This window comes from Marmota monax, unplaced genomic scaffold (assembly GCF_021218885.2).
Source record: "Marmota monax isolate L192 unplaced genomic scaffold, Marmota_monax_Labrador192_F-V1.1 WCK01_AAM20220418_F8-fsc00050, whole genome shotgun sequence".
In the NCBI taxonomy this organism is placed as follows: Eukaryota; Metazoa; Chordata; class Mammalia; order Rodentia; family Sciuridae; genus Marmota; species Marmota monax.
This window is the reverse complement of record NW_026694552.1, coordinates 1575153-1599328: the sequence shown is the minus strand read 5'-3', so window position 1 is coordinate 1599328 and position 24176 is coordinate 1575153. Positions and strand designations below refer to the sequence as shown.

At 35.6% G+C, this 24176-nt stretch overlaps 1 protein-coding gene across 1 annotated transcript; it reads right to left on the bottom strand.

The window, feature by feature from the left end:
* Positions 1–20820: 20820 nt before the first annotated feature.
* On the bottom strand, positions 20821–21264 carry LOC124076769 (ubiquitin-conjugating enzyme E2 D2-like). Its single transcript, XM_046420851.1, has one exon. It carries the CDS (start codon positions 21262–21264, stop codon positions 20821–20823), a length of 444 nt encoding a protein of 147 aa, XP_046276807.1.
* Positions 21265–24176: the final 2912 nt, after the last annotated feature.

Below are 24176 nucleotides of genomic sequence, written 5' to 3'. Positions count from 1 at the left end.
TTATCTACATGGATATTGTAAATAAACAGGGCTTTTATCTTCATATCAGATAAAGTGGACTTCAAGCAAAAGATAATCAGAAGTGAAAAAGAATGTAATTTCATATGATTTAAAGAAATTATACAACAAGAAATAACAATTTTAAATATTTATGCCCCAAATAATGGAGCATCCATATATGTCACACAAAGCCTTCTCAATTTCAAGAATGAAGTAGATCACAACTAAGTATTACTGGGTGACTTTAACACACATCTGTTACCACTGGATAGGTCTTCCAAACAAAAACTAAATAAAGAATCTATAGAGGGGGCAGGGTTGTGGTTCAGCGGTAGAGTGTTTGCCTTGCATGTGTGATACACTGGGTTCCATTTTCAGCACCACATAAAAATAAACAAACAAAACAAAGGTATTATGTCCATCTACAACAATAACAACAAAATAAAAATCTATAAAACTAAACAATGCAATTAATAATTTAGACTTAACACACATATATAGACTATTTCACCTATCAATGACAGAATATATTTTCTTCTCAGCAGCACATGTATAATTTTCTAAAAGAGACTATATCTTAGTTTACAGAACAACTTTTAGAAAATACAAAAGTATTACAGATAATGCCTTGCATTCCATCAGTTCATAATGACATGAAAACAGGAATCAACAATTAAACAATAAATAGAAAATACTATAACACCTAGAGACTTAATAATTTATTACTGAATGATCAATTGGTAATAGAATAAATCAGGTGTGAAATAAAAAAAATAATAGAGGTAAATAATAATAGTGACAGAACATATGAAAATCTCTGGGCACTATGAAGGCAGTTCTAAAAGGAAAGTTTACAGCTTGGAAATCATGCAATTAAAAAAGAAGTCAACAAGTAAATAATCTAATATTACATCTTAAGTCTCTAGGAAAAAAAAAACATTAAATTAACACCAAAACGAGTAAAAGGCAGGAAATAATTAAAACTGGAACTGAAATCAATGAAATTAAAACAAAAAATTACATCAATAAAAAAGTTAGTTCTTTAAAAAAAATAAATAGAACTGATAAAACCTTAGCCAAGCTCACCAAGAAAAAAGGGAAAAAACTCAAACTATTCAAATTTGTTGAGAAATATCATCACAGATAGCACTAAAATACAGAGTATAATCAGAAACTATTTTGAAAATTTTATATTTGAACAAAATAGAAATTTTGAAGACATCAAAAAATTTCTAGAGACGTATGATCTACCTATATTGAACCAGAAGTACATAGAAAATGTAAACTGATCAATTTAAAACAATGAGATTGAAGATGCCATGAAAAGTCTACCAACAATAGATTGGATAGATTCTGAGCCATGTTCTACCATACTTTCAAAGAAAAACTAAGACCAATGCTTCTCAAAATATTCCATGAAATAGAAAATAAGGAAAAACTTCCAAACTAATTCTATGAAGCTAATATCACCCTGACACCCAAATCAGACAAATACACAACAAGGGAAGAAAATTGCTGACTAATATCTCTGATGAACATAGATGTATAAATATTGCATCTCAGCCAGCACCTCACCAGGGTAATTTTTCCTGTTCTTGGGGAGATAAGCCACCTGAGAAAACAGAGTCTGAAATAATTAGTAAAGGATAAAAGACAGAGTCAAATAATAGGTTTTACAAGTAGAGCACCTGATAGATTCTTCCAGTCCTGGTAGGAGCTGGAACAAAACAATTAAAAATGGCTCCCATGATTTATTTAAGGGGGTACATCAAAGGCAGGGATAAGATTTCAGGGGTAGAGTCTTATTTAATGATGTCTTGCAGTTAACAGGTTGATTGGCATCTTGGCAGGTGACACCCATCTCTAGAGACTGTGTGGCTATATGGCTACAGCAGGTCACCCAATCTCTAGAGCTGTGTAGGACCTTTTTGAGCAGAGCTGAGAGGGAGTTCACATGTAATGGGTGATCCTATTAGCGGGATTGCCTCTATAATTTCCCAGACACCAGATTTACTCCTTCAATGTCTCCAGTTCTGAGAAGGTCCTCAGGTATAGTCCACAGATGGCTCTCAATACAAAAATTTTAATATGGAAAATCACATAGAAAAACATCAAAAAGATAATGCACCATGATCAAGTGGGTTTCATCCCAGATATGGCAGGTTGGTTCATATAGACATCAATAGACATAAATACAAGAATCAGATGGGTATCTCAAGTGATGAAGAAAAAGAATGGGTAAAAACAGAACATCCCCTCATGTTGAAAGCACTAAAAAAAGTAGGAATAGTAGTAACGTATCTCAACATTGTAAAAGTTATATAAAATAAATCAAAGGTCAACATAATTCTAAATGGAGAAAAAAACTGAAAGTATTCCCTCAAAAAAAAAAAAAAACACAGAACAAATCAGAGATTCCCTCTTTTGTCATTTTTATTCAACATAGTCTTTGAATCTCTAGCCAAAGCAGTTAGGCAAAGGAAAACAATCAAAGGGCCATAATAGGAAAAGAGGAGCTTAAACTATCTGTGTTTGATGATAACATGAGAGTATATTTAGAAGACCTAAAAAACGCCACCAGAAAACTTCTAGAACTCAGCAAAGTAGCAGGATTTAAAAATAAAACCCCAAATCAATTGCATTCCTATAAAGAAATGATGAATTAAAATAGAAATTACAAAAATAATACCATTCACTATAGCCTCAAAAATATTTGGTAATAAGTCTAACAAAAGTGGTGAAAACATGTCAGATAGAGCACCAATATCCAGAATATATAAAGAACTCAAAAAACTTAACATCAAAAAGAAAAAAAAAACATGGGGCTGGGGTTGTGGCTCAATGATATTGCTCTTGCCTAGTGTATGTGAGGCCCTGGGTTCGATTCTTAGCACCACATAAAAATAAATATAATTAAATAAACAAATTTATAAAATAAAAACAATCAGTAAATGGGCTAAGGAGCTGAACAGACACTTCTCAGAAGAAGATACATATTCGATCAACAATATCTCCAGTAACTAGAGAAATGCAAAGCAAAACTATTTTAATTTCATCTCATGCCAGTCAAAATGGCAGTTATCAAGAATACAGACAAAAGTAAAATTGATGAAGATGTGGGGGAAAAAGGCACACTCATACAGTGCTGGTGGGAATGTAAATTGGTGCAACCAATCTGGAAAGCAGTATAGAGATTCCTTAGAAAACTTGGAATGGAACCTTTAATTGACCCAGCTATTCCACTCCTCAGTCTATACCCAAAGGACTTAGAATCAGTATACTATAGTAACACAGCCAATCAATGTTCATAGTGGCTCAATACACAAAAGCTAAACTATGGAAGGAAACTAGAAACCCTTCAATAAATGAATGGATAAGGAAACTGTGGCATATATACACAATGGAACACTACTCAGCATTAAAAGAGAATAAAATCATGGCAATTTCAGGTAAATGCATGGAGTTTGAGAAGATAATGTTAAGCAAATTAAGTCAATCCCCCAAATCCAAAGGCCAAATGTTCTCTCTGATAAGTGGATGCTGATCCATAACGTTGAGGGGAGAGGCATGGGAAAAATGGAGGAATGTTGATTTGGTAAAGAGAAGGGATAGGAGGAAGGCTGCACTGAGTCAGGAAAGACGGTGGAATGAGATGGACATCATTACCCCAGGTACATGTATGACTGCACATATGGTGTGATGCTACATTGTGTATAACCATAGAAATGTAAAATTGTGCTACAATTGTGTACAATGAATCAAAATGCATTCTGCTGTCATATGTAAATAATTAAAATAAATTAATTAAAAATGAACATATTAGCGATTTGCTAAATTATTTATGAAAAATGATGTTTGAATAAACAAAATTAATGCAACTAAAGAAAACTGGTGAAAGATCTCTACAATAACATGACAGAACACTAAAGAAAGCAATTAAAGAAGACCTTAGAAGATGGAACATCTACCAGAAGTGCTATACAGATTTAATTCAATTTCTATTAAATGCTCAATGAGTTTTTTCATAGAAATATAAAAAGTAGTCAATGAATTTATTTGGAAAAATAAGAGACCCAGAATAGCCAAAGCAATACTTAGTGAGAAAAGCAAAGCAGGAGGCATCAAAATACCAGATCTTAAATTATACTACAGAGCTATTGTAATAAAAAATGGCATGGTATTGGCACCAAAGCACACATGAGGTCCAATGGTACATAATAGAAGACACAGAGATAAAGCTATATAAATACAATTATCTCATACTAGACAAAGGTGGCATAAACACACATTGGAGATACGATAGCCCCTTCAACAAATGGTGGGGGATAAATGGAATCCATATATATCAGAATGTAATTAAATACCTATCTCAAGCATCTGGGGTTGTGTCTCAGTTGTAGAATGCTCGCCTTCTGCATATGAGGCACTGGGTTCAATCCTCAGCACCACATAAAAAAAATAAATAAATAAAATAAAGTTATTTTGTCCAACTAAAACTATAATAATAATAATAATAATAATAATAATAATAATAATAAATTCATATCTCTCACTCTGCACAAAACTCAACTCAAATTGGATAGGGACCTAGGAATTATACCAGAGATCCTGTTCCTACTAGAAGAAAATCTAGGCCCCAAACTCCAGCATGCCAGTTTATTCCTCACAAGACACCTAAAGTATAAGAAGTAAAATCAAGAATCAATAAATGGATTGGTATCAAAATAGCAAGCTTCTTCATAGCAACAAAATAATCAAAGAACCTACCAAATGGGAGAAAATTTTGCCACATATCCCTCAGATAGAGCATTGATCTCCAGGATATATAAAGAACTCAACAAACTAAACACCAAAAAACAAATAACCCAATTAATAAGTTGGCAAAGAATTGAACCTACCCTTAAAGAAAGAGAAATAGAAATCCTCAACAAATATATGAAAAAATGTTCACCATTGTTAATAATTAGAGAAATGTGAATTAAAACTACACTGAGATAATATCCACTCCAATCAAAATGACATCCATCAAGAATACAAGTAACAATAAATGTTGCCATGGATATGGGGAAAAAAGTACTCTCATACACTGTTGGGCAGACTGGAAATTTCCCATACAGCTACAGCTCTGGAAAGCAGTATGGAGAGTCCTCAAGAAATTAGGAATGGAACCACCATTTGGACTGGTTATACCACTCTTTGGTATATACCCAAAGGTGTTAAAGTCAGCATAATACAATGATGCAGCCACACCAATGTTCATAGGAGCACAATTCACAATATCTAAGCTATGGAACCAATCTAGTTATCCTTCAAAACATGACTGGATAAATGAAATGAGTATTTGTAAATTGTGGAATATTGCTCTGCATAATAAAATTACTTTACTTTATGACATTTGCTGGTAAATGAATGAATCTGGAATCTATCTTGCTAAGTAAGCCCATCCCCAAAATGAAAGATTGAATATGCACTCTGATATATAGATACTAACACGCAACAAGGGGGAATAGAAGTGTATTAGACAAATGGGAATGAAGGGAAGTGATGTAGGATAGAAGTAGACACAAAAGTAGAATGAATCTGGCATACCTTTCCTATGCACATGTATGAATACACCACAATGAATCTCCACTTCATGTACAACCGGAAGATTGGGATTCTAATTAAAACATGATATAATCCATGTGTTTATAACTATATCAAAATATTCTCTACTCTCATGTATATCAAAAAATCCAAATGAAACCATTTAGAAAATCACATTACCTTCCCTAAAAAAGAAGAAAAAGAAAAAAAGGACTGAAATATCTCTAGTTCTGTCATGATCTTCCTGACTATTTTAAGAACAATTTTCAGCTTCATATTTTTTTCCCAAAATTGATGCACTGACTTTGACAATACATATCCTGTTACTTTGGGAATTCAATTTGTGTTGTAATTCAGCCACTAATAATGTGAAAAATTCTGTGTTTGAGTTTTGTCTATCTCATCTCTGAATCTATAGAAGATGGAGATTTCATTCAGCGAAGACCTAGAAGTATTCTTGCTAATTTATACAGCAGTTGAGCTTATCAACTAAATCTCTGAGATCTTCCTTTCTCCACTTTATTCATCACAATTAGAAGCAACCAGTCAGTCATACTCATTTGCTTAACAAATGTATTTTTGGGGCATTATACACTCAGAACTTTCCTAATGCATATTTTATTAGGTTTATCTGATAAAAATACTTTTATGTATCTCTACTGCCACATCATGACATATATCATTAATGTGCTTTTTTGTGTTCTTGCAGTGACTCATACCTGAGTTTTGGTGACACCACATATACAAACCATAACAATGAATGAATACACATAAAGTTATTGATAGTAGCACAATGGACACCATGAGCTTGACATTTGCATCAGTTCTTGCCAGCAAGTCTCATGAGAGAAATACATAGCACTATATAGAAAACTGCACACACAATGAATTTGTTTCATATTTGAGAAACCAAGAATTTATGAATCTCCAGTCTTATAAGGAGAATGTCATAATCTTGTCAAGTATTTAATCCAGAGAAAACATTGTCTTTATAATCCCCATCAGGAATCAAATTCTCTCTCCCCTGAGGGGTGATTTTATATGATTTTACAACATATTTTGGTTCATGATCATAGTTCACAAGATAGTTTGGAACAATGGCCATTAGTACCTATGCTCACAGAATCATAAAAGATACATGGGGACTTGTTTTCAATGATCTATTGCTTTCATGAAACCTCTTCAGTGGGTGGCAACCAGCACATTAAAACACTTTCAAAGGGTTTGGGGTGGTTTCTCAGTGGTAGAGCACTCATTTATCACATGTGAGACACTGCGTTCAATCCTCAGCACCATATACAAATAAAGAAAATAAAGGTGTTGTGTATACCTACAAATAATGTGCTCACCTTGCATGTGTGAGGCACTGGGTTTGATCCTCAGCACCACATAAAGAAATAAATAAATAATGGTATTGTGTCCATCTACAACTTAAAAAAAAATAAAAAATCATTATGAAATAAATTAGTATGTTTCAGGTAATATGATTACATATTGCTTTCTGACACTTATTTCTCTTATTAATTCATATGTTTGGGTCTATATAATAGATCATGATATATGGTGTACTTCTTAGTCCAGGTAGTGCCACACAAGTTTGAAAGCCAATTCCATGGAAGAGTTTAAATTGCAGAAAGTATAAACAGGTAAATGATTTATAAAAGAATTAAGGATCTGAAGTGATATTTAGGAAAACCGACAAACACATTTAGAAACTTTTGTGAATATCCTGCAGTTTCATAAATGCCATGAGTTAGAAAATATGAATTAGACCTAAATATTCTATGTGCAGATATGTGTATATTACAACGAAGTCTATTATTATTATATTTGCCAGATTTTAATTCCTGTGACAAAAAATACCTGACAAGAACAACTTAGAAGTGGAAAGATTTATATTGGCTTACAGTTTCATAGGTCTTAGTCCATGACACCCAAATCCATTGCAGAAACTTCATGATATAGGGAAAAGGTAGAGGAAAATTTCTCAGATCATGGCAGCCAGGTGTGTGTGTGTGTGTGTGTGTGTGAGAGAGAGAGAGAGAGAGAGAGAGAGAGAGAGAGAGAGAGAGAGAGAGAGAGAGAGAGAGAAGAAGGAGCTTAGGAGAAGACAAACCCTTCCAGGAAACACCCCCAGTGACTTACTTCCTTCAATTAGGTCTCATCTCCCACTTGTCCATCTCCCAGTTTTTTTTAATGCACTGTATTTCCTACCTTATTTTTTCCTGTTAGAGAAATCTCTGAGCAAGAACCTGTTTAAACACAAAAATAAATAAATAAATAAAAGTGAAGATATAGCTCTATGATAAAGCACCTCTGGTTTTGAGGTGGGATTTAGGATAAGGAGCGAGAAAGAATCTTAAGGGAAACACCATCAAGCCATTAAGATGCAGAAAATGCAGTTGTAAACCTTGGTTCATGCCCCGTTCATGCCATTGTAAAATGAGGAAAATACTCAAGCACAGAAAACTCATTCGAAATTGTGAAGCTCCACCCTGTATCCACCCTGTATCCCTCTAGTCCACCTCCTGATATAGCCTTTCTATAAATATTGGACCCCCAGACCAAGTGAAGGCTGCTTCTCACTCTCAAGACAACCTGAATTCTCCTTTGAATGATTTACCTAGCTTCCTAAATAAACCTCTATCTGCCTTTGTCTGGCTTTTGCTGAAATTCTTTTTCACCATGTATGACACTAACCCCACTAATTCAAAGTTGACTTCCCACTCTCCTTTGGGAACTCCTTGGAGCCCTCTTTGGAGAAATCTCTTCTCCTGTGACAGGTTTATTCACCAGGACTAAAATAAAATAAAATAAATAAAAATCTACATATTAAAAAACTCTCAAATTGAATTTTGTGTATTTTCAAATTTGCATTGCTAAAAAAATTGGTGAAATATCTTGTGTGACATTCTTATCAGTGAACTTTTTCATGAATTCCTGAATTAATTTAAATTATTGACAGACTCTTTCAATCCTGCCTTCTCCCTCAGGCATTCCAGTACTATGTGAAATACAAATTTGGTTATGGTAGTCATTGAATAATTTTGTGAGAAATAAAAAAGTTTAAAGAGAATTATGAAACTATACCATTATTGGATGTATATTCAATGGAACTGGCTAGGTCTTTTTCATACATCATCTTATTTTTTAAATCTATAAAATATTATACATACTATTCTCATCTAATAGTTGAAGAAACTAAAGTTCTTAGAGGATAAGTAACTTGTTCATAAATACACATGACAGAGTCTAGAAGAAACACAGTTTTTCTTTTATCAAAATACTCATCACATAAAAATAAATAAATAAAATAAAGAAAAAAATACTCATCTTTTCCTACAATGTGTCAATTATAAGAAGAGAAATTAGGAGAAAAGATCAATAAAAAACATGTGGCCAGCCTATCCAAATCCTCATTTTCTTTCATACTAAGTGAAGTATCAGTCTTTTAGGACTCTTTTGCTGCCTTTACTTCAGGCTCTGTTGATTTTTCTGGGATTCTCAAATCCTGATAGATCACATGATAAGTTCTTCCATCTTTGGTAAATCATCAGCTATATCATTGACACTCTAAATTGCCCTAAAACCAAATACTTATACATATATTTTCTACATTATGAACAAATTTTATAATTCAATATCCACTCTACTTGCTGGGTATGGCTTTTTAAATGCAACTTCTACACTTTATTAATATTTAATGTAAATAGTATTAAAGTTAAACAAAATATTCAGTTGCATGCTTATATTCGCCAAGTTTGGAGTGGTAAATGGCCAGCTGCATGTGGCTATTGACTAATGTATTGAACAGTACAGCTACAGAATATTCTTATTTGGTAGCATTGGCTGAACAGGAAAGGAAGAAAGCAATGTTTAGGTATTAGTACCATTGGTACAAACAAAAAAATATATTTATAGTCTTATGAAAAATATTAACTATTCTTTTTTTATTCTCAAATCAGTCTTTTTAATTTTTTTAATTTATTTGTTCTAATTTGTTATACAGGACAGCAGAATGCATTTCAATTCATTGTACACATATGGAGCACAATTTTTCATTTCTCTGGTTGCATACAAAGTAAAATCATATTATTCATGTCTTCATACATGTACCTAGGGTAATGATGTCCATCTCTTTTCACAATCTTTCCTACCCCAATCCCCCTGTCTTCACCTCCATCCCCTTTAGTCTATCCAAAGTTCCTACATTCCTCCCATGCTCCCCACCCCCATTATGGATCAGCATGCATTTATCAGAGAAAACATTTGTCTTTTGTTTTTGGGGGATTGGCTTACTTCACTTAGCATGATATTCACTAACACCATATTTTTACCTACAATGGCATGATTTTAATATCATTTAATGCTGAATCATAGTCAGTTGTGTATATACACCAGATTCTTTATTCATTCATTTATTGAAGGGCATCTAGGGTGGTTCCACAATTTAGCTATCGTGAATTGTGTTGCTATAAACATTGATGTGTCTGTGTCACTGTAGTATGTTGTCATTAAGTCTTAGGGTATAAACCAAGGAGTGGGATAGCTGGGAAAAATGGTGATTCCATTCCAAGTTTTCTAAGGAATCTATATGCTGCCTTACACAGTGGTTGCACCAATTTGTAGTCTCACCAGCAATGTATGAAAATGGCTTTTCCCCCCACATCCTTACCAATACTTATTGTTGTTTGCATTCTTGATAAGTGTCAGTTTGACTGGAGTGAGATGAAATATTAGAGTAGTTTTGATTTGTATTTCTCTAATTGTTAGAGATGTTGAACATTCATATATTTGTTGGTTGATTATATATGTTCTTATGAGAAGTGTCTGTTTATTTCTTTGTTCATCTAATGATTGTGGGGATATATATATATATATATATATATATATATATATATATATATGAGATTATTGCCATATGTGATATGGTGTGGTAAAAATTTTCTGTAGGCTCTCTCTTTACCTCACTAATTATTTCTTTTTCTGAGAAGAAGCTTTTCAGTTTGAATCCATTTCATTTATTGATTCTTGTTTCAGTTATCGCACTATATGAGTCCCATTAATGAAGTCAGGGCCTAATTCAACAAGATCAAGGTTTGGGCCTATTTTTTCTTCTATTAGTCACAAGGTGTCTGGTCTAATTCCCTTCGTCATTGATCCACTTTGAGTTGAGTTTTGTGCATGGTGAGAGACAGGGGCTTAATTTCATTGTGCTGCATATGGATTTCTAGTATTCTCAGCAGCATGTATTGCAGAGTCTATATTTTCTCCAATGTTTTTGGCATCTTTGTCTATAAGAGATAACTGTGTTTATGTGGGTTTGTATCTATGTATTCTATTCTCTACCATTGGTCAATAAGTCTATTTTGATACCAATACCACGCTGTTTTTGTTACTATTGGTCTGTAGTATAATTTAAGGTCTGCTATTGCTTCACTCTTCTTTTTAAGAATTGCTTTGGTTATTCTGGTTCCCTTATTTTTCCAAATGAATTTCATGATTGCTTTTTCTATTTCTATGAGGAATTTCATTGTGATTTTGATTGGAATTGCATTAAATCTCTATAGGGCTTTTGGTAGTATGATCTTTTCACAATATTAATTCTGCCTATCCAAGAACAAGGGATATCTTTCCATCTTCTAAGGCCTTTTTAATTTCTTTCTTTAACATTCTGTAGTTTACATTGTAGAGGACTTTCACCACTTTTGTTATGTTGATTCCCAAGTATTTTGTTTTTTTGAGCCTACTGTGAATGGGGTAGTTTTCCTAGATTCTCTTTCAGAGAATTCATCACAGATTTATAAAAATATATTCACGATGATCACATGATTCTTTACATTTATTCATGTGATGAATTGCATTTATTTGTTTCCATATGTTGCACCCCTGGGATGAACCCAACTTGATCATGGTGCATCATTTTTTTAAAATATGTTTTTATAATTGATTTGCAAAAATTTTATTGAGAACATTTGCATCTCTGTTCATTAGAGATATTGGTCTGAAGTTTTCTTTGATTTGTCTTTGACTGGTTTTGAAATCAGGGTGATAATGGCCTCATAGAATGAGTTTGGAAGTGTTCACTCTTTTACTATTTCATGAAATATTTTGAGGGGTATTGGTATTAGTTATTTGAACATCTTGTGCAACTTAGCTGCAAATCTGTCTGGTATTGGGCTTTTTTGTTTGGTAAACTTTTGATGTTGTCTTCTGTTTTATTGCTTTAAATTCATCTGTTCAATTTGTGTATGCTGACTTGTGTATTCTGTTTGGGTAAATCATATGACTCTAGAAATTTGTCAATGTAATTGATATTTTATGTTTTACTGCAAAAAAAGCATTCAACTAAATATACTTTTTTTCCATTCTTTCACTTTCAGTCTATGACTGTCTCTTCCTATGAGATGAGTCTCTCAAAGGCAATATATTGTTGGGTCCTTTTTTTTTAAATCCAACTTCCCAGGCTGTGTTTTTTGATTGATGATTTTAGGCTATTAACATTCAGGGTTATTAAGACATGATTTGTGTTCCCGATCATTTTGGTTTATTTTTGCTTTTTAACTTAGCTTCACCTTTGATTAGTTTTCCTTTAGTGTAATACTTCCCTTTGCTTATTTTTATTGTTGTTTTCATTTCCTCCTCATGGAATATTTTGTCAAGGGTTTTCTGTAGTGCATATTTCTAATTTCAATTTTTTTAACTTTTTTTTAACTTTTTTTTTCCCTCTGGTTGCACACAAAGTAAAATCACATTATTCATGTCTTTTTTGTTTATCATAGAATGTTTTTATTTTGACATTAAAGCTAAAGCAAAATTTTGCTGTATACAAGATTCTTAGTTGACATTCATTTTTTTAGAGCTTGGTATATGTTACTTCAGGCTCTTCTAGCTTTGAGTGTCTGGGCTGAGAAATGTGCAGAGTTCCTAAATGGTTTCCTCTCTATGTAATCTGATTTCTTTCTCTTGTGGTTTTTTTTAAAAACTCTCTTCTTATTCTGTATGCTAGACATTTTCATTATAATGTGCCTTTGTATGTAGATCTTTTGTGATTTTTTACATTTGGTATCCTGTAAGCCTCTCGTATTTGATTTTACAATTGATTATTCTGGTTTCAAAAGCTTTCTGATATTATTTCATTGAATAGATTGTTCATTTTTTGATTTGTAACTATGCATTTATCTTATCCCAGTAATTCTTAAATTTGGTCTTTTCATGTTATCCTATAATTCTTGTATATTCTGCTCATGATTTCTTACCATCATCACTGTGCACTCAACTTTATTTTCAAAATAATATATTTTATCTCCATTTTCTGAGGTTCTGTCTTCCAAGTGATCAAATCTGTTGGTGATGCTTCCTATTGAGTTTTTAATTTGATTTATTGCTTCTTTTCTGTTTAGTTGTTTGTTTGTTTGTTTCAGAATCTCTATCTCTTTATTGAAATAATATTTTTTTCTTGTATTTTCTTACGTGTTGCTCTTTATCAAATTGATCTTTTGCTGCCTGTGTTTGCTCTCTTTTATCATCCGTTAGTTCAAAGACCATTTTAACTATGTGCATCCTGAACTCCTTATCTGACATTTCTTCTACTGTGCTGACCATGGATTCTAATAATGTAGTAATTTTGTTTGTTAGATTCTAATAATCTAGTATCTTTGTTTGTCTGGGGCATTTTCTTCTCTTGTTTTTTTCATGTTGTTCATGTGTCTTCCCTTCAAGCACTATGAATCTAAGATGCTACAGTGTTTACCCTACATGCTTATAGTGTCTCTTCAAGATTCCAATGTCTCTCTTTAAGGGGGGATATCAATATTAACAGATTCCAATACAAACAATATACATCCTTAAACCAAATTTGTCCTATTAACACATTTACTGTATTGTCACAATATACAGAAATAGTGAGTTCAAATATTATCTACAATATAAATAATAGGTGTTTAAAGAGTATACAGTTTCTGATGGTGAACAAAGAAAGAAACATTGGTGGGGTGCAGGATGAGATGTTAAGGAGGTAGGAGGTGAGGATATAGAGTTGTTAGATCTTAGGAAGCATGAAAGAAGAATCAAAAGATGTTGGCTTGTAGCAGAGAGAAAGAGATTTTGGGTAGACAATTAAGTGGCAAGACAATAGCAAGAGTATAAAAAGCATAAAAATTAAGAAAACATGTAAAAATATAAGATGAAAGATTATACAACAAGAACTAGAGTTGTTACTCAGTGGTAGAGAGATTTCGTAGCATGTGTGAGGCACTGGGTTTGATTCTCAGCACCACATATAAAAAAAATAAATTGAATAAAGTTCCATTGTCAACGTAAAAAATATTTAAAAAGTAAGAATATACAACACAAGTGTAATATGCCTTTCAGACAACCCAGTCCTCAGTAGCCTAATGCATAAAAAAAAATCTCAAAGAAAAAATTAAAAAAAAATCTGTTGGAGTTTAATATCTTTCTTGCTAAACTTCTCTTCAAGTAGTTTGGGTTGTCTGTAGTTTGCTGGTATCTCCACCCTCAGGATGGTGTGGGTTATTAGGGTTAGAGGGTTGTTCTTGAAGGTGGAACTGCTGGAGGTGGAGCATAGCACTTTCCCGTCCCCATTGGAAGACTGCACCCCAAGGATTTCCTTTTGGGTTTGCTTGTATGATGTGGGTGGCCAGTCTTATATCCTTATATTTCCTGTAGACCTCAAAATTCCTAATCTCTAATTTAGTCTCTTAACTGTATCTCACTTACCCTCCTCCTTTCTACCTCCCAGTCAGGAACATATTTCTCCAAAGATCTTCTGGGGTGTGCTCTGGGGTATGCACACCAGTCACAGAGAGCTGTTTTGTATTGTGCAGATCAAGACCAGCTTTTGAAATCTAGGGACCAGCCACACAGCTGCAAGCACTGTGCCAGGGTAGTGGCTGATAGGAAAAGGGGAGAGTTGGGTGACTATAGTACCTTGATATTTCTTCTGGACCCCAGCTGGCATCCGAATCTGGGAGTTACCACAACTAAAGATGATGATTTTGGTAGCAAGCATAACCCAAAGAGGCAACAAGGGTGTTCCAAGATGGAGGGTGTAGCTTTCAGAGATAGGGTGTTGGGGTGGGCTGGGTCATGGTTTTGGGCTGCATGTTCAGAGATGCAGCTCTGTGACATGCAGTATTGTGGTAGGCTGCTGTCTCCAGACTCTGTCTGGTGTCTCCAGGTGCAGACAACTATGGCAGTAGTTGCAGTGTCCCAAGATGGAGGTGACATGGGGAGCCCCACACTGGCAGATGGGGTTCCACAGGGGAGAAGTGGCTGGGGTTCCTTCAATAACTCACAGAGAAACAGTATTCCCAGTGCATGAATCCCCGGTCACAGAGTGACAAAAAATGCAGCTTCCCTCTAGCCCATCATATTGGATCCCCTAAAAAAAATTCTTACTACATACATATTTTCATGCTTCTAATAAAATAATAACCCATCCATTTTAGCCCTTTAATTGCTATAACAAAATACCTGAGACTGGGTAATTCATTCATATCTATCTATCTATCTATCTATATCTATATCTATCTATATCTATATCTATCTATATCTATATATCTATATCTATATCTATATATCTATATATCTATATCTATATATATCCATATATATATATATATATATATATATATATATATATATATAAAATATATTATTTCTTATACTTCCAGAGACTGGGAAATCCAATATCATGGTGCTGACATGGTGAAGACCTTCTTGATGCATCATCATAAGGAGGAAGGGGTGACATGACCAAAAAGAGAGGTATGCTATGTCTGGAGAAGAGCAGAAGAGAATAAACATACTAATTCAAGCTCTTTTATAAGAATACACGTTCCTTCCATGAGAAACTTGGGATCCACCCCCATAACTTAATGACCTCCTAAAGACCCATCTCTGAATACTATCGCACCCACTGGTGACTAAATTTGGGGAAAACAATTTTGGGAGCTATTCAGATTATAGTATTTCCTCACTTCTTACAAAAAGTACATCATTATGGTGATTTCAAGTGTAATTATGGTAGTAGTTTGCTTGTAACTTGATTAGACATTTCCAAATTTATAATTCTACAGGAAAAATTGGGATTTTTCAATACACGCAAGTGTTTTATAAAGTTAATTTTTACTTTTATAATCATATAGATCAGCTAAATCTATCCAGGTTAAATATTCCATTTGTGACATGCTCACCTACCCAAACCCAAAGAATGGATGTGGAAACACCAGATAAGAAAAAAGATATATATCAAGTCTTTAATGATCTTCTTGCAAGATCAGGTGCCTGATGGTCAGGAAACCCCAGAATAGTTATAATCATCATTTTGTATCCTGAGTACCTTGTGGTACACAGTCTTCCAGAATGTTGTCTAGGTCATACTGTCTCACACTGGCTTACTTAAAGAAATATATTTTTAATTGTTTCCACCTCCCTTTTTTCTCTTGTGTCAGGAAAGCCTTGGGGTGAATGCATTTTGATGAATAAGGAGATCTTACTTCTTTACCTGAGTTACTATTTTTTAACAGGGAGATTGATATCTGTTTTGGTTATGCCAACCCCTTTCCCCCCTCCTGTTTGTCAAGGGGATATTTAGGTGCATAGACTTTTTGGATCTGCCACATCCATAGGCTGTGGTGCAATTGTATGAATTAACTGCTTGTAATTTTCCATTCTGATCTATTTTCCCTCTGACTGCCTTTCTTATATCCTAATTTTACATTTTAGGTGAAATACTGTATTCTGAAAAAAGGAACACCAGACTTTCTACTTCTCACACATAATATTTCTACACACCTTGTGACAACATTGATCTTTGACAACGATATTTTTAAATGTAAAATAATATTGGGGCTGGGGTTTTGGCTCAGCAGGAGAGTGCTCGTGTAGCACATGCGGGGCCCTGGTTCGATCCTCAGAACCACATAAAAATAAATAAAATAAAGACATTAAAAAATTAAATAATGTAAATTTACTTACAGATGTACTTGCTCTTTATTTAATTATGGATTTTTCTTGTTAACATGTTAAAGGAAAAACTGAAAAGAAATATAAACTTGTGCTGTTAAAAGAGGATTATTAAATGTTTAGTATTGTTTAGTATATTCACAGGAGAGCAAGGAGCTGAAGATCTAAGCCTCAGTTCTTGTGTTCCAATGAAGAAAAACTTAAAATCAGACACGTAAAAGAGAATTTTATTTAAGTGAAGGTACATTGTACTATACTACAGAGCAATAGTAACAAAAACAGCATGGTACTGGTACCAAAACAGGCAGGTGGACCAATGGTACAGAATAGAGGACACAGAAACCAATCCACAAAACTACAACTATCTTATATTTGATAAAGGGGCTAAAAGCATGCAATGGAGGAAGGATAGCATCTTCAACAAATGGTGCTGGGAAAACTGGAAATCCATATGCAACAAAATGAAACTGAATCCCTTTCTCTCGCCATGCACAAAAGTGAATTCAAAATGGATCAAGGAGCTTGATATCAAATCAGAGACACGCCGTCTGATAGAAGAAAAAGTTGGCTACGATCTACATACTGTGGGGTCTGGCTCCAAATTCCTCAATAGGACACCCATAGCACAAAAGTTAATAACTAGAATCAACAAATGGGACTTACTCAAACTAAAAAGTTTTTTCTCAGCTAAAGAAACAATAAGAGAGGTAAATAGAGAGCCTACATCCTGGGAACAAATCTTTACTCCTCACACTTCAGACAGAGCCCTAATATCCAGAGTATACAAAGAACTCCAAAAATTAGACAATAAGAGAACAAACAACCCAATCAACAAATGGGCCAAGGACCTGAACAGACACTTCTCAGAGGAGGACATACAATCAATCAACAAGTACATGAAAAAATGCTCACCATCTCTAGCAGTCAGAGAAATGCAAATCAAAACCACCCTAAGATACCATCTCACTCCAGTAAGATTGGCAGCCATCATGAAGTCAAACAACAACAAGTGCTGGCGAGGATGTGGGGAAAAGGGTACACTTGTACATTGCTGGTGGGACTGCAAATTGGTGCAGCCAATTTGGAAAGCAGTATGGAGATTTCTTGGAAAGCTGGGAATGGAGCCACCATTTGACCCAGCTATTCCCCTTCTTGGTCTATTCCCTAAAGACCTAAAAAGAGCATGCTACAGGGACACTGCTACATCGATGTTCATAGCAGCTCAATTCACAATAGCAAGACTTTGGAACCAACCCAGATGCCCTTCAATAGACGAATGGATTAAAAAATTGTGGCATTTATACACAATGGAGTATTACTCTGCATTAAAAAATGACAAAATCATAGAATTTGCAGGGAAATGGATGGCACTAGAGCAGATTATGCTAAGTGAAGCTAGCCAATCCCTAAAAAGCAAATGCCAAATGTCTCCTTTGATATAAGGAGAGTAACTAAGAACAGAGTAGGGACGAAGAGCATGAGAAGAAGATTAACATTAAACAGAGATGAGAGGTGGGAGGGAAAGGGAGAGAAAAGGGAAATTGCATGGAAATGGAAGGAGACCCTCAGGGTTATACAAAAGAACATACAAGAGGGAATGAGGGGAAAGGGAAAAATAATACAAGGGGGAGAAATGAAGGTCAATTGGGGGGGTAGAGAGAGAAGAAGGGTGGGGAGGGGAGGGGAGGGAGGAGGGGGGATAGTAGAGGATAGGAAAGGCAGCAGAACACAACAGACACTAGTATGGCAATATGTAAATCAATGGATGTGTAATTGATGTGATTCTGCAATCTGTATATGGGCTAAAAATGGGAGTTCATAACTCACTTGAAGCAAAGTGTGAAAGATGATATATCAAGAACTATGTAATGTTTTGAACAACCAACAATAAAAAAAAAAAAAAAAAGAATACATGGGGCTGTGGTTGTGGTTCAGTGGTAAAGTTCTCACCTAGCAAGTGCAAGGTGCTGGGTTCGATCCTCAGCATCACCTAAAAATAAATAAATAAATAAAATAAAGTTATTCTGTCCAACTATATCATGTGTGTGTGTGTGTGTGTGTGTGTGTGTGTGTATATATATATATATATAAACCAGTTGGCATGGGTCAAGGTGTTCTAGAGTTTCCATGGCATTGAGGACTTGAAAGTCTGATGGCCACTGAGAACCTGAAAGTCTGATGTCACCCTGCTGTCAGTCAAAAATCAAGAGGTGGACATGAGCAGGACTCTCTAGATTATTGGGGATCACCCCAAAAATAGAGTGCAGGAGGCATATTGTGCCTCACCTCTTTTATGGACCCACTGTCTCCCTTGAGACTGCCCCCTTTCCCTTCTCCTATTCTTTCAATGAATTCATGCTTATTATTCTGAGCAACATGTTTGAAATCTTTCTGAATTGGTTGCAAGAAACAGTGTTTGATCAGGAGGTCTTTGCACTACCTGAGTTTCTCAGAAGGCTCCAGTGCTGTAACTGCTTCATCTACAAATTAATTCTATGTTATTGTGGGTACTGGGGTGAGTGAGTGTTCAGAAGTTACCTTACAGAACCCGCACCACTTAAGAATCCCTTCTTCTGAGACAGAAGCATACATATGGTGCTGTAACATATGGTTTTACTATTTTAAAACATTTTTTAAAATTATTTTTTAGTTGTGATACCTAGTTTTATCTTGACCTTTATGGGCCCCATCAGGAGTAAGTCCTACAAATCCTTCTTTTTTGATGTTTTTTTTTTTCCCCAGATTATCTCCTTTTATTTTTGTTTACCTTCAAGGTTTGCGTAAGGATGTTTTCATCTTCCTTGGAAGTAACTTAAAACTTTGAGTAACTTAAAGTAAACCTTAGACTTTGGTATGCATTCCAGTGCCCATTACTACTACCTGACAGTACCATAATGAATGTACTATTTTCTTCTTTAAATTGCTTTATTGAGGTGTATTTGCACAGCAGACAGCCTTGGAAGATGGAATGCCCTTCAAGGAAGAAAGTAAATTTGTTTTCTGACCAAATTAATTGAACATCTCCTTCAGACCAAAGGTGGGACACACTTGCTGGCTGTTCCTTGAAAGAGTGGGGCTACCCACTGTGTGTGCAGCAGCCACCTGGTCTGCTACACATCTCCCCCTTGGGATTTTGGGGAGCAAGGAGAACCTACATCAGTAAAACTCATGCCGCCTGTTGTGCCAGGACTAATAAAGTCCTTTTTTTCTAACACAAGACTCCCTGTCATTCTTCTAACCTCCACCTACAAGTTAACTTGTAATCTTGAAAGCTGGGTAAAATCTCAAGACTGTACATGGTACTTGTGAGAAGACAGTGGAATGAATCTGAAATACATTTTTATGTACATATATGAATAAACTACAGTGAATCTCTACATCATATACAACCACAAGGCTGGGATCCTAATTAGAATAAAATATACTTCATGTTTGTATAAATATGTCAAAAAGTACTCTATGGTTGTGTATAACAAAAAAGAGCAAATAAAAAAAATATTAAACAAATTAAAAAAAAAGACAAAGCCCAGTAAGTAAGTCAAGAGAAGCCATGTTCAACCAAGATGATAGGGAAAGGTGAAGCCCGATAAAGGGTGGGGATACAAGCCATGAGAGGTGTAGAAATATGGAATCAATATATTGTATTTAGAGCCATTCCTAATCCATCATCTTTGTTTCAGTTGAACATGGACCTCCAAATAAAGAATATGGATTAATATTAATCTTGATGATCAAAATCAAAACACCTGAAGGCATAAATTCTTCAGAATCAAATGGATGCTTAACTAGCTTCACTCAGTGTTTCCTAGTTGTTAGTTCTATAAGACTCCATAGTTTTCCCACTGGTAGGTGGAGGTGGAATGCTCTCTCATTCCAAAACCACAACCCTCTTCATCCCCCCCCCCAATCCTAAGCCAATAAATGTCTTTGGTCAAAACTGAGTTAAAACAGGTCTTATATTCTTTCTTGCATCTCCACTTTCCTACTCCCCAGACATCTTCCACCAACTTAGCACTTTCCCCTCTCCCCTCCTCCTCCCCATCCTTCTTCCATATTCCTTTCCTCCCTGCTCCTCCTCTCTCTAACCCTGCCCCTCCCCTTCCTTTGTGCCCAGACTTGAAAATTGTACAGAAGGATGGAGCCAGAGGGAAGACCTCACTCCATAGAAAGTAATCAAAAGACCACTAATTAATTGAATTGCCAATTTTGGATTTATTACTTTGGCATTGGCATTATATTTGTAATTCACATGGCATATTTTTCAGTCCACTCTTGAGCGACTCTGTCATACTTTTTCCTGTCCTTTAGATAGATCTTAGCAATTTCAGGAACCAAAGGATCATCCGGATTAGGGTCACACAACATAGAGCAGATAGACAACAGCACTTTAGAGATTGTCAGCGCTGGTGACCACTCAAATCTAAGGATGTCTAGACTAATGTTTCCGCTTCTGTTGATATTAGGGTGGTAAATTCGGGTGATGAACGTGATCCTGGGTGGTTTGAAGGGATAATCAGATGGAAACTGTATGGACAGAAAAAAGACCCCTCCCTGGTAGGGACTGTCATTGGGCCCCATGATGGCAGCTTGCCAATGGAACATGTCATCTCCCACTGGTCCTGCTGAACACTGGGCAGGGGGGTCACGAGCCAGGTCAAGGAGCTCCTTGTGAATGCGCTTCAGAGCCATCGTGGGGAAGTCACTGCTTGGCACTGGTGCTGGCACCTGGTGGAGGGCTTCCAAGATCTCGACCTTGGGGTGCGAATAGCAGCGGGCGGATGGCAGGACTGTAGGTGCTGGGGCTGGTCCAGGGATCTGAGCCACGCGGATCAGGAGCCTAGAGTGGGGCTAAGACAGGAGAGGGAAAGGGGTGCTCCCCTGCACCTGAGGCTCTGCAGAACACCTGTGGTTCACAGCCCTTGTGGACATGCTTTTTGGAGCTGAATCTTCCTCTGCAGGGAGGCCAGGATGCCTTAAGACACCACTTCCCTGAGTAGCCCACACTCCTGTTCAGGGCGGCCTCCTGCTTGCCTCTGGCTCCTGAAGCCCACAGGGGTGCCCTGGCAACAGGAGGGGATCCGCTCTGTGAGATCACAGAGGCAGCCCTGATGGAGCTGTGCAGTGTTGCCCAGTGTGATTCCGGAGGGGCAGGGTCAGGAGCAGGGAGGGAGCGGGGTCTGAGGTGTTTGAAGGGAAGGTGGGGGCTGCTGCCGGGCTCACCCAGGCTCTGCTCTATTGCTTGATCTCCAGGATGGCTAGATGGGCCACAGCACGCTTCCTTCCACTCAGTTTCCAGAATGGGTACAATCAATTCAATGCATGTGCCCTTCCTCTCACTTGGCTCACCTGCCTTGAACACAGTTGCTACTGCTTTGGCTTGATCTTCATCTCTATTCTCTCTGCCTGCCTCTAAGAGTAAGCTACACATGCTAAGGACTGTACTTCCATGTGTATTTCTTAACACAGATGGTCTCTTGTACACACAACTTTAGCAGTTATAAGTTTGAGATAATATATTTTACAGTAACTTTGATAATGTTTTGGTAAATATATTTTATGAAAATTTAAAGCCTTCAAAATTTCAATTTGGAATTGAAGTCAATTTAATCTTTAAAGAAATATTGACAGGACATGGTATGAGGGAGGAAGAAAGGAAAAGAAAACATTACTTTATCTGGCATATAAAAGCAGTGAATTTAACACTGATATAGTGGTTACATCTAATATAATACTGTATCTATAGTCTGTTAGCTCAGTACAATTTCCCACTACCTTCCAAAATTTATATGTATACCATGTACAAACACATTCTTCATGTTCTACCATCTCCTTAATTCCTAATTACAGCATTAACTCTAATTCCAAAATCTTATCTTAAAATCAACTAAAAAATTCAAACCTTATTATTTTAATTATATAAATAAGGTATGAGAGAGACTCTTGAGTGTCATTTACATTGTGGCAAAATTTATCTCCATTTGTGAAACTAGGAAACAAATCTGCTTGTATACTACAATGCTATTGGCATAGGATAGACATATTCACTATGAAAGGGTGAAAATGAAAGACATAAAGGATTCTTTGTTCTCAAGCAAATGTGACACCCAGCAGGGAACATTCCATTTGTTTTCATGGTCCTTAAAATAATACTCTATTGCTCAACACCATTCTCTGGGCCCAAGAAGGCCTTACCAAACTCTACTTCTTTTCCTGCTCATCTGGTTTTGTCCTTAAGATCATTATTCCTTTTTCTTAAAAGATGCACATGTTTTTTTCCTGAGTAATTCTGCCTATCAAATCCCTGAAGTCTGATGGCCTTGTTTCATTTTGTCCTAATTCTGTCCCCTTCAGTTCAAGCTTGCAGTGTTTTTTTCTAAGACAACATTCTGGAAAATTGTGGTCAAGAAGATCAATACTATTACACAATAAACTTCTGCATAGATGCAACCTGGATTAGCCCATCTGTATTCTTGGCTTGTACTGACATGGTTAATTGCATCCATGAGTTCCATGCCCAATCTCTTCAGTGAAAGATTGTGCAGCTGTATGCAGATGCTACTCAATATATGATTGGGTTATATATTCATAAACCCATAGCAACTTGAAAACATCATAAGTTGAAAATGCATTTAATACACCTTACCTATAAAAAATGTCATTGATTTGCAACATAGTATACTGCAGAGTATTGGTTATTTACCCAATTTAGTCATATGGCTGAATAAAGCAAGGGTTGTTGCCACTGCTCAGCATTTCACTAGTACCATGCCACATATTGTTAGCTCAAGAAAATAATAAACTTCTAAATTTGTTGTACAATTTCTGCCTTCTGAATGTTTGTCACTTTTTCGCAATCACAAAGTCAAAAACTAGTAAGCTGAATCATAAATTAGAAACTATCTGTACTTTGCCCTATTTCCAGAGCATCTGTACAAGCTGAGTATTTTTAAAAATCATTATTTTATCAGTTTTTTTTTCTTATTATTTAACAGTTCTATCCCCAATTTATTTTTCACTCTCACATTTTGCTATAAGTAGGATGTATAAATCAGGCTGCTTATTGTATACAATACTTGGAAATTTCACCTAAATGTATAAATTAATCTTTTATAATTTATCCTTTAGCACAATAGGTGAATACAAGCTAAGGGTTCTGCCATTTTGAAGCAAAGATTATCTTTCTGCTGATGTCCAAAATCATTCTCCCCATTTAGTTCTGATATATCACCAAAAGAGTCTTTAACATCATATTTCTACCATAATTCATTTCATGGTGATATATGTTTTTTTTTTTTTTTAATTTTTTGTACTGGGGATTGAATTCAGGGGCATTTAACAGTGAGCCACATCCCCAGCCCTGTTTTGTATTTTATTTAGAGACAGGGTCTCACTGAGTTGCTTAGTGCCTTGACTTTGCTGAGGCTGGCTTTGAACTCATGATCCTCCTTCCTTATCCTCCCGAGCCACTGGGATTACAAGCATGAGCCACCCCATGCCTGGCTGTATCTTATTTTTCATTTCCTTCTATGCCTTCACTGTAATGACCTATAGTGTATGTGTGTGTGTGTGTGTGTTTGTGTTTGTTTGTGTGTGTGTGTGTG